Source organism: Colobus angolensis, unplaced genomic scaffold, assembly GCF_000951035.1.
Source record: "Colobus angolensis palliatus isolate OR3802 unplaced genomic scaffold, Cang.pa_1.0 Scaffold124, whole genome shotgun sequence".
Lineage (NCBI taxonomy): Eukaryota > Metazoa > Chordata > Mammalia > Primates > Cercopithecidae > Colobus > Colobus angolensis.
This window is the reverse complement of record NW_012113586.1, coordinates 5,944,983-5,956,994: the sequence shown is the minus strand read 5'-3', so window position 1 is coordinate 5,956,994 and position 12,012 is coordinate 5,944,983. Positions and strand designations below refer to the sequence as shown.

At 40.6% G+C, this 12,012-nt stretch overlaps 1 protein-coding gene across 4 annotated transcripts in view; it reads right to left on the bottom strand.

Moving 5' to 3' along the window:
• Positions 1-361: 361 nt before the first annotated feature.
• Positions 362-12,012, bottom strand: part of BCAS2 (breast carcinoma amplified sequence 2) — a 19,196-nt gene continuing 7,545 nt past the window's right edge. For 3 of the 4 annotated variants that reach the window (XM_011933114.1, XM_011933116.1, XM_011933117.1), the window contains exons 3-7: positions 9,523-9,593; positions 8,323-8,484; positions 3,494-3,544; positions 2,793-2,873; positions 362-1,054 (exon numbers count right to left, since the gene is read on the bottom strand). In XM_011933114.1, coding sequence (XP_011788504.1) covers positions 928-1,054; positions 2,793-2,873; positions 3,494-3,544; positions 8,323-8,484; positions 9,523-9,593 — 492 coding nt within the window. In that variant the 3' untranslated portion in view covers positions 362-927. The remainder of the gene's footprint in view (positions 1,055-2,792; positions 2,874-3,493; positions 3,545-8,322; positions 8,485-9,522; positions 9,594-12,012) is intronic. The other variant, XM_011933115.1, reaches the window with a different exon arrangement.

Sequence of the window (12,012 nt, the reverse complement as noted above, 5' to 3'; positions counted from 1 at the left end):
TGCAGTGTCACAATCATATCTTATGGTGGCTTTGAACTCCTGGACACAAGTGATCCTCCTGCCTCAGCCTCTCAAAGCACTGGGATTACAGACGTGAGCCACCACACCTAGCAAGACTACCTTTTGATATGTTGCAAATATTTTTTCTGAATTGGGCAGGAATCTTTTATACAATTTAATTCCTTACAAGTAGAGAAGTAAGAACATTAACTCTGGAGCTGGACTATTGGGTTCAAAACCTGACTGACATTTTCTATAAAAAAGCTGACATTTTCAGCTATAAAACCTTGGCGAGTTATGTTATTTAACTGGGGTCTGTTACATATCCACATATGAGAAAAACAGTAACCGCCTCCTGAGGTTTTTGTGAGAACCAAATAATTTTTATTCATATACATCTAGTTCACCTATCTAAGGTGTTCAGAACAGTGTTCAGCACATATTAAGCTTAATGTAACTGCTACCTATGATGATGATGATAATGATGACTCTGTAGTCACTGTATTTCTGAAGTCTTGTTTGGTAATCAAGAATGTGTTTCGAACTATCTCTTTATTAGACAAAGTCATAAACCCAAAATTTCCAACTTCCTGTACATGTTGAAGGCTTTAAATAAGGATCCTTGGATATAAAATATGGTCCGCATGGCTGAAAATTAATTCTATGACACAATATTATTCTAAAGTCATAACTTACTTTGAAAGCCTAAAGATTTTCTTTATGGTTACAAAAATACCACCAAGCTAGACATTTTAATTCTGTTGAGATATACAAATAGAATTACTACAGCAGGCCACACATTCTATGATTTCTAAACATTTAAACATCAACGGTTTTGTGAAGATGCTGTTGTCCTTCACAGTTCATTAAAAGTTCAGATGCCTTTTGTGAAAGCCCACCTTTTCTTCCACCTGCTGAACTGTCTTTTCAGAAGTCTTGCCGGATGTTTTCTTTGTTTGCCTCTCCATGTTGCTGCTTAATTTGATAGATTTCATTTTCTAGCTGAACAATAGTCCGTTCAATCTCGTAATTCTTACTGACCAGGGATACCCAACTAGAATGGGGGGAAAAAAGACAAAAATTACTCAATGTAAAATTTCTCTTAGAAGATTTTATTTTAAATGTATACACATGTTCACCCAGAGCTATAACACTAACCTTCACATTTTTTTTTTTTTTTTTTGAGAGAGTCTCGCTCTTGTTGCCCAGACTGGAGTACAATGGCACAACCTTGGCTCACTGCAACCTCTGCCTCCCGGGTTCAAGCGATTCTCCTGCCTCAGCCTCCCAAGCAGCTGGATTACAGGCACATGCCACCACGGCTGGCTAATGTTTTTGTATTTTTAGTAGAGATGGGGTTTTCACCACGTTGGCCAGGCTGGTCTCAAACTCCTGACCTCAGGTGATCCACCCACCTCGGCCTCCCAATGTGCTGGGATTACAGGCGTGAGCCACTGCGCCCGGCCTAAACTTCACTTTCAACTTTCCATTAAAAAAAAAATCAAGGCACAATTGTGGAAAATAGGTAAAGGGTACATGGAATCTGTATTCTTTCTTTTTTTTTTTTTTCAGAGATAGGGTCTTGCTCTGTTGCCTAGGCTGGAATGCAGTGATGTGATCACAGCTCACTGCAGCCTGGACCTCCTGAGCTCAAGCAATCCTCCCACCTTAGCCTCCCGAGGAGCTAAGACTACAGGTGCATGCCATCGTGCCTGGGTTCATTTAAAAACATTTTTTTTGTAGAGACAGGGTCTTGTTATGTTGCCGAGGCTCATCTTGAACTCCTGGCTTCAAGCAATCCTCCTACTTTGGCCTACCAAGGCACTAGGATTACAATGTAAGTCACCACACCTGGCTCTCTGTATTATTTCTTACAAACGCATGTGAATCTACAATTATCTCAAAAGTTCAATTAATAAAAAAGCAAATTAGAAACAGATGAGAGAACTTGTAAACCAGAAGACATAGGAAAGAGTGATGAAGACAGTATTTAATTTAATCAACAAAAAGGAAAGAGGCAATAGTTTATTAAATTGAAGAAAAAACATGAAAGGGTACCAAAGAGACTGATAACACGTACATGGAGATGGTAGAACAAGGAGAATAACTTGAGTAATGAAGGGACAAAGGGAATGGGAAAGCAGAAAAGAAGAGAGAAATGACACAAATATTCAAGATTATATTGTATAAAGGTATACGTGTGTATGTAAAAGAACTTTTTTTTAAATGCATAAACCTGAGGTACAAACAAATTATCAAGAAAAGCATGAAATCTCCCTCCCTACAATATTTTATAGAATTAATTTTTTTCCTGTTTTTTTAAGACTAGGTCTCACTCTGTTGGCCAGGCTGGAGTGCATTGGTGCGATTATGGCTCACTGCAGCTTCAACCTCCCAGGCTAAGCAATCCTCCTGCCTCAGCCTCCACAGTAGCTGGGACTACAGGCATGTGCCACTGTAGCTGGCTATTTTTTTTTTCCATTTAAAAGGAGAATAAAGGTAGAATTCTATTCAAGGCCAAAAATACTAGACTAAAAACAGGGTATTCTAAGACCAGAATCCTTTAGCAATGGTTCAATTTAGCAAAGGATCCTTCACCAATGGTTCAATTCTCGTTTATAGTTCTCTTTAACACCTTATAGAAAGGCAGAGGCAGTGAAGGGTGAATTCAGAAAACAGCATTTTCTTTGACACCTATGGCATCCTATTTGAATGCTATTTGTATCATATTATTGAATCAACCTTAGACTGGGCTAAACAATTTAAAAGATGATGGAATTACAGATACTCACTTTGACTCCATTTCTCTCAATTTAGATCCAGCTGTGAGCTGCATGTTCTTTCTCTGCCAGTTTAAATCTTGAATATGTTTTCTGTAAAAAATTATACAACCTAATGACATTTTAATGTAAGACCAAAAATCAACAGAAAACTCTGTAACACAAGAGAATATCTTAATCCCATGAGAACAATATTATGTACGTTGTAGGCCAACTGTAGAAATTACCTTTCTTCTAATTATTTTTTGCAAGTTTCATAAAACATGCTCACTGTGAGAAATCACACACATGCACACACACGAGCACACACAGATTACAAGTCTCAAGTCCCTCTTCCCATGCATGTCTCCTTTTTCCTGATAACTCCTGTTGAGTTTTTGCTGGGTGTCCTTCCAGGCTTTCCTATATGTGTGTGTAGAAATTGGTTTTAAAAATCAGATTATATGTGTTATTCTCCAACTTTTTCCCCCTCTAAAAGTGTCTTTCCATGTTTGCAGACTTGCAAGCTGCAAGTGCCAGAGATGTTTTCAGACCTCAGGCCTATTACTCGTCTACTTAGGTAGGGCAAACTCAGTGCCAGATGTTGAACAAAGAGAGTGGATCAATTGTTTACTTTCACCTGGCTGCAGTCTCATTACTTTCTTTTTCCTCCTATTTTCTATTTATTAAAGGTTCACTTAAAGTTCATTCTGTAATAGGAAAAAACAATTTACCTTAACTTCTGAAGTTCTTTCTGTGCGTGTTCAATCATATGAACTAGATTTCTGAAGGAAAAGAGGAAAATCAGATTAAAATACATTAAAATAGTACCAATTAATCAAGTTTTTCTGCTAAAAATCGTATTTATGGAGCTCTGTGCCAAGAACTATGTTGGACACTCCATAATTAAGGACTACCACCCATGCTGGAATGCAGTGGTGTGATCATGGCTCACTGCAGCCTTCACCTCCCAAGATCAAGTAATCCTCCTGCCTCAGCCTCCCGAGGAGCTGCAATCCTCCCACCTTGGCCTCCCAAACTGCTGGGATTACCATGCCCTGTCTGATACTTTGAGTACTTAGGTTGCTTTTCTTATGTGACAGTCTCATTCTGTTACCCAGGCTGGAGTGAAGTGGTGTGATCTCAGCTCACTGCAGCCTCTGCCTCCTGGTTCAAGCAATTCTCCTGCCTCAGCGTCCCAAGTAGCTGGGATTACAGGCATGCACTGCCATGCCTTGCTAATTTTTGTATTTTTTTTTTTTTTTAGCAGAGATGGGGTTTCACTACGTTGGCCAGGCTGGTCTTGAACTCCTGACCTCAAGCAATCCATCCACCTCGGTCTCCCAAAGTGCTGGGATTACAGGCGTGAGCCACTGCACCCGGCATTTTTTCTTTTTTTTTTTTTTTGGACAGAGTCTTGCTCTACTGTTGCCCAAGCTGGAGTGTAGTTGCACAATCATGGCAGCCTCAACCTCCTGGGCTCAATCGATCCTCCCACTTCAGGCCTTCAAAGCAGTTCGGATTACAGGCATAAACCACCATGGCCGGCTAATTTTTGTTATTTTTTTGTAGAGACAGGGTTTCACCAGGTTGTCCAGGCTGGTCTTGAACTCCTGGGCTCAAGCAGTCTCCCCACCTTGGCCTTCAAAGTGTTGGAATTACATGTGTGAGACATCACACACAGCCTTTTGTCACTTCTTAAACTGTCATGACTTGTTGTCACAGAGAAGATGGAATATATCTGAGTATATCCACTTATTATTTCTCAACCCCCTTTTATCTCTATATTTGTTCATATACATTTATCCTGTCATTCTCTCCTCCTGTCCACTGCTAACTAGAGAGAGGTGAGAAAAAGAAAACTGTTGTAGATTTGAGATATCAGTCCATATTTGCATGTAACCTATGCACAGCAAAATAAAAAACAGATACCAGTCCAGGTCAGCTGTAACTAGCACAGGGGAAAAGTTCAATAATACAGAGTACCATATAATTATTTCAGAGAAGTAATAAAACAGATTTTTATCTTTTTAAGTTTAAATAACAGCTTTATTGAGATATAATTCCACTTCATATCAATTTCCTCTTAAGGCAGTGGATCAATCACCTACAGGGTCCATTTTAACCACATCTGGCCCTAATGTGTTCTTGCTCTAAATCTAATATTGTTTCCTGGCTTTTGTGACTCAAATTTTCTGCTGCTCACCTGAGTTATTCTCCTATCTCTACTGACTGGTTTCCCTGCATTAGCTGCAATTCTCTCAAGATTCAGTCTTTAAACAGCTGTGCCTCTCTAGGCTTTCCCTCAGGTCAACCCTCTTTCCTTGACTTTGATGATCACTCCATGCTGAGGACTACTGATTTTAGTGCTCTATTCCAGACTCTGCCCACCAACAAGGGAGCTTTCCTTTGAATTGGCTCTCCCTGAAAGTTTAGTTTGTCTTCTCCCTTCTCCCACCCTTCCTCTTAAATATACTTTGATAAAATATAGTACACCTCCTCTGGAGAAGTGTCCACTGAATTTGGAGGAGACAAAATATGCTCAGGGGAATGTAAGCACTATAGAGCACTTTGTGATTAAATGGAAAACAAGTGATGTGCACAATAATTCTGTGTAGAGTTACTTAGAAGAGGGAGACAATACTAGAAGCAGAATTTCAATCAGGGAAGAAGACAAGTAAGCGAACTAGAGCTGGGCCCTAAACAAGCTGAATTTGGGTAGAACAGGTAAAGTCAAGGGCAAGTAAAGGCCCAGAGGCAGGATTTACGATAATCATCAGAGAAAGGACTAGTTTGGGTTGAGTTAAAAGTCTACAGTTGAGGGAGTAAGGAAAAGGCCTTGAATACCATGTTAAAAAACCTGGCCCAGTCGGGTGCTCACACCTATAATCCCAGCACTTTGAGACGCTGATGCTGGAGGATCACTTGAGGCCAGGAGCTTGAGACCAGCCTGGTCAACATGGTGAAACCCTGTCTACAAAAAACACAAAAATCAGCCAGGCGTGGTGGCGTGTATCTATAATCCCACCTACTCTGGAGGCTGAGGCAGAAGAGTTGCTTGAACCCGGGACGGTTGCAGTGAGCTGAGATTGTGGCACTGCATTCTAGCTTGGGCGACCAAGCAAGACTCTCTCCCGACCCCCGCCTTCACCTCCCAAGAAAAAGAAAAAAAGCTTGGCCCTTATCTTGCAGGTAATAGGGAATTATTAAAGGTAAGCTGACAGCAGTGTTCTTTTCAATGTCATATTTTTTCCTCTGCATCTATGCACTCCATTCCTGGAATGTTTTCCTTGTTTTCTTCTAAACATCTCAATTTCACCCTTCTTCAACAACCCTCAACTTAATGCCCCATCTTTTGTTTTTTTCAAACAGACTACAGGTGTGTACCACCATACCTGGCTATTTTTTATTGTTTTCTGTAGAGACAGGGCTTCACTACGTTGCCCAGGCTGGTCTCAAACTCTTGGCCTCAAGTGATCCTCCTGTCTCAGCCTCCCAAAGCACTAGGAGTACAGGTGTGAAACACCACGCCTGGCAATGCCCTATCACTTAATGCTTAGCTTACAGACTACAGCACACAATGTAACACTTGCCCCCATACTGCCAAAAATGTACTACTGGTTACTTGGCATAAAACTTATTGTCTCTTCCACTAGATAAAGCTTCTTGAGAAGAATCACAGTTTTCCATTTTGTGAAACAGATTTATTGATGTCACTTAAATTTCTTAATCACCCTGATTCCGTTCTTTCTTTTTCCCCCCCTTGCAATATATAGATATATAAAAGAAAGTTAGTTGTTGGCTTTGTAGAGTTTCTCAAATTCTGGATTTTGTCCACTGGCATTATGTGACTACAAATACTTAATGCAAAATTCTGAAGATGTGACAAACAGTATTATCATTTCATGGTTTTGCTTTATTTTATACAGCTATGTTTCAGGAAACACACTCTAACAAAAGTTGTACACACTGTTATGAAGTTCAGTGGCCTTTTTCTCTTAAATTGTAAATACACAATCAGGAAATCTCAGGGCACAAAGGGGCCATGCAGATAATCTAACCACTGAATTTTGCAAGCAAGGAATCTGAATTCTAGATAGACAATAAATACTAAAGCTATAGCTAGTTACATGGAACAGAAACAGGAGGTCAGTGGCTTGTTTTGACAACAAATACTTGCTCAAATTTATCTGTAATCTCAAAATTACTATTTGTAGTGCTTTGCAGTCATTCATGGACACGTGCACAGCAGTGAAAAATCCGGGCTGCTGAGCATGCACATTCGCAGCTGAGGATGAACAAGGAGGTGCTTTGCCTCCTTGTTTCAGTTCTTATACAGTAATAAGCAGAGGATGAAGTTCAAGTTCTAAGTCTGGGATCTGTTAGTGGGGTAGTTTCAAAAGTTACTTTACATTTCTCAACTTTGTTTTCTCTTTTATAAAATAAAGACAGAAGTCTGCCAGGATGTTTATTCTAGGATTTAAGATTATCTGTGTGAGAGATATGTATGTGTGCACATGAATATGTATATATTCCCCCTAGGAGAAATGGTACAGTATTTGCTAATCCAGTGTCCACAGGACTTAAAGAACATAATGCATGACTAATGAGAATCAACTGTTTAAGCAAACTTGATAACATTCTATCAAGTGGTGCTCTGCAAATGGGACCTCAGAACTCGTTTTCTTACAATATTATACATTAAATGTGGTAGTTTGGTTTAGGTCCTCTTAATACTCTTGAACTTTGGGGTGGGTTTCAAAATAGTGGCCTTTCATATGGGTCGTAGTTCTAGAACACAATCCCAAGACAAAGTCTAGCTACATTATTTTTATCACACTTCCCCTATCCATACTTTGTGGGGGGGTTTTGTTTGTTTTTTGAGATGGAGTCTTGCTCTGTCACCCTGGCTGGAGTGCACTGGCACAATCTCAGCTCACTGCAACCTCTGCCTCCCGGGGTTCAAGCAGTTCTCCTGCCCCAGACTCCTGAGTAGCTGTGACTACAGAAGCGCCACCATGGTTGGCTAATCATTTTTTTTTTTTTTTTTTTAGTGGAGATGCGGTTTTACCATGTTGGCCAGGCTGGTCTCAAACTCCTGACCTCAGGTGATCTACCCGCCTCGGCCTCCTGAAGTGCTGGGATTACAGGCGTAATCCATCGCACCCGGGTTCTTTTTTTTTTTTTTTTGAGATAGAGTCTCACTCTGTTGCCTAGGCTGGAGTGCAGTGGCACAATCTTAGCTCACTGCAACCTCTGCCTCCCAGGCTCAAGCAACTCTCACGAATCAGCCTCCAGAGTAGCTGGGATTACAGGCACGCGTTACCATGCCCAGCTAATTTTGTGCGTGTGTGTGTGTGTGTTTTTTTTTTGTAGAAATGGGATTTCACCATGTTGGCCAGGCTGGTCTCGAACTCCTGACCTCAAGCAACCCACCAGCCTCTTCCTCCCAAAGGGCTGGGATTACTGGCATGAGCCACTGCACCCAGCACCTCCCATACTTCTAAAAAGTACTAAAATTTTGGGTGAAATGGAAAGAAAAGGAAAAAAAAAAGGTTCTTACTCATTGTATACTTTCCAGGCATTACATCCATGCTGTGACATTAGTTCCAGATTCTCAATTCTAACAGCTTGATGCTCTAACTGGGCCATAGAATTGTTTACACATTCTTGCCATGCAGTAATGTCATTTTTTTGACCAGAGGAAGGGGCTGGAAGCTCATATCTGAAATTAAACAACAAATAAAATAAATCCATCTGTACTGTCAAGCCTTTACATCTCTTCCCAACAGAATGTCCCATGAGTCTCCCTATAGTATAAAAACTACAGAAGACTGAGGATGTAAACCATGCAATAATAAGAAACCGACACAGCCTAACAATCAATTTACAAATATGATTTAGCAGCATTATGTTCACTTCAATGTGAACTGGTTAAATAAGCAACATTACATTCACATAAAAGATTGTTATATTAGCTATTAAATGATGTCACTGAAGAACATTTAATAATATTAAGATGTGAATAATATATTAAGGGGAAAAAGTAGTAGACAAAAACCTTAGCTACCATTTTTGTAAAATACTCACACCCACCCATCCACTAACATACCCATTCCCCGGTAGAGAAAAAAATGAGAAGTGATATGACTCCTTCTATTCCCTCTTCATACTACCCAGTCAGTCCTTCAACACTGCCTCTCTAGATATCTATAGATCTATGTCTACAGATATCTATATCTATATCTACATCTCTGTATCTATCTATAGATCTCTGTATCTATATCTATATCCATAGATACATCTTTATCTATCTATACCTGTATCTACAGATATCTCTCTATATATAGTTTTTTTTCAAGACTGGGTCTCCCCCTGTTCCCCACGCTGGAGTGCAGTGGTACAATCTCGGCTTGCTGCAACCTCCATCTCCTGGAGGATGTCAAGTGATCTCCCTACCTCAGCTTTCCAAGTAGCTGGGTCTATGGGTGCATGCCACCACACCCAGGTACGTTGTTTATTATTATTATTATTTTTTTTTTGGTAGAGATGGGGTTTTGCCATGTTGTCCAGGCTGGTCTCGGAACTCCCGGATTCAAGGAGTCCGCCAGCCTCGGCCTCCCAAAGTGCTGGAATTACAGGTGTGAGCCACCATGCCCAGCCAACACTACCAATATTAGCCAGCAAATACATTCTTCACAAATCTCAGCTAATTACTGAGTTACTACAAACTAAATTTTAATTTCCATTTTAATATTCTTACCGTTTCATACTGAGCAATTCAATTGGTTGTCGAGCAGCCAGTCTTTCAAATTCATTTCTCATTATGTCAGTCTGATGTGTAAATCAGAAAAAGATTTCTAAGATCATGTTGACAATTGAAATTAACAATCACCAAAGAATAGATTTAAGCTACACTACCTACTATAATGAATCATTTACCTTTCCCTAATTCTTCTCTGAGTTAAATGCTCTTTAGAATCGCACACACACACACACTCACTTCACATTCAGCTTAGGCAGGAAAAGTGGCGTGTATTAAGGAGCCCACAGAGAAAAGGATTAATCCTAAACCAGACGTTCTCAATTCCAGAAGCATGTCACCAACAGTTGGACAGTGCTATGGTTTGAATGTTTGTCCCCTCTGAAGCTCATATGGAAACTTAATCCCCAATGTAATAGTATTAAGAGGTGGGGTCTTTAAGAGGTGATCAGGTTATGAACGCTCAATCCATTCATGGATTAATGAGTTATCACCAGAGTGGGTACGTTATAAAAGCCAGTTTGTCTTTCTCTTGTGTGCCCCTATGTGCCATGTAATGCTCTGTGCTGCTTCAGGACTGTACACCAAGTACACATCAGCAAGAACGCCCTCACCAGATGCAGCCTGTGAATCTTACTTAAACTTTCCAGCCTCCAGAAATTTAAGAAATTTTTTTTTTTCATGATGAAGTCTCACTCTTGTCCCCCAGGCTGGAGTGCAATGGCGCAATCTTGGCTCATTGCAACCTCTGCCTTCCAGGTTCAAGTGATTCTCTTGCCTCAACCTCCCAAGTAGCTGGGATTACAGGCGCCTGCCACCACACCCAGCTAATTTTTGTATTTTTAGTAGAGATGGGGTTTCACCACGTTGGCCAGGCTGGTCTTGAACTCCTGACCTCAAGTGATCTGCCTGCCTCAGTCTCCCAAAGTGTCTTTTCTTTATATTCACTATCTTCTCTAGCAATTTTACTCTTTGCAAGTAAATGTAGTATGGTTATTCCTCTTTAGGGATGTTTTGGCCAATATCTTATCCCATTTCCGTTCTGCACATTTCCTACCCTGAGTATAAAGAACTGCTTAAAATATTCGTTTGTAGTAATACTTCAGTTATTCCATGTAATTTTAATTTTCTGAGAGCTTCAACTATCTTAACAATTAGACTAGAGAATAAATATCAAAGGCCTTACAGAAGCCTGCATTAATGTTTAAAAGTTTTGTATTAGGCCAGGTGAGGTGGCTCACGCCTGTAACCCCAGCACTTTGGGAGGCCGAGGTGGGTGAATCACGAGGTCAAGAGATTGAGACCATCCTGGCCAAGATGGTGAAACCTTGTATCTATCAAAAATACAAAAATTAGCTGGGCATGATGGCACGTGCCTGTAATCCCAGCTACTCAGGAGGCTGAGGCAGGAGAATTGCTTGAACCCGGGAGGCGGAGGTTGCAGTGATCCAAGATTGCGCCACTGCACTCCAGCCTGGCAACAGAGTGAGACTCCATCCAAAAAAAAAAAAAAAAAAATTTGTATTAAGCATTTCTTTCTGAAGAAAGCATTCTGCAGGGGCTACTGCTAAATTACACATAATCTTAAGAAAATGTAGTTATCTAGTTTCCTGCAAAAAAAACCAAGGCATTTTAGCTAGAAAATTCTGCAGTGACAGACAAGGAGTAACAGCTAATAATTAAATAAGAGGCAGTATAAAAATGCGGTATAAGTAGTCTTGAGCCATACAGCACAGGAGGAACCCTTAACTAACTCACATGCTCAGTAAGTGACAGATCTGGAATTTTAGCTCAATTCTCTCCAAAGACTAAGCCAGTGTTCGTGGAGCTAAGTCATGGGCAGCGGGGTCGCTGGGGGAAATCCCTGCTCATAGAGTAGTCTCATCTCAGCTTTGAGAGGCCTTCCTCAACCACCCAACCTAGAGTCACCCAGTCACTCTATCACTATCATTCTCTGTGCAGCATTTATCAACAGTTTTTCTGATCTATTTATTGTCCACCTCAACACTCTAGATTGTAAGGTTCATCAGTATGGACCCTGCCGATACTGTTCTCCAATACCCAGCATGGAACAGACCTTTGTAAATAGTTGTTAAGAGAATTAGTGAAAGAGTAATTTCACAGGCAGTTTGAAGAATGGTTAAGGTCTTAGTCAATGAGCCTTTCTAAGTTGCAGTTTTCCCAGCTAAAAAATGGGGATAGCGAACATAGTTATACAGTTTATAGAGCTGTTTTGTGCACCAAGAAAGACAGTGAGCCCAGTATACATTACCAACTATTACTAAGAAAGGATGCCAGGTGTGGTGGCTCACACCTGTAATCCCAGCACTTTGGGAGGCCAAGGCAGGTGAATCACTTGAGGTCAGGAGTTCGAGACCAGCCTGGCCACAATGGTGAAACCCTGTCTCTACTCAAAATACAAAAATTAGTTGGGCACAGTAGTGCATGCCTGTAATCCCAGCTACTTGGGAGGCTGGGGGAGGAGAATCG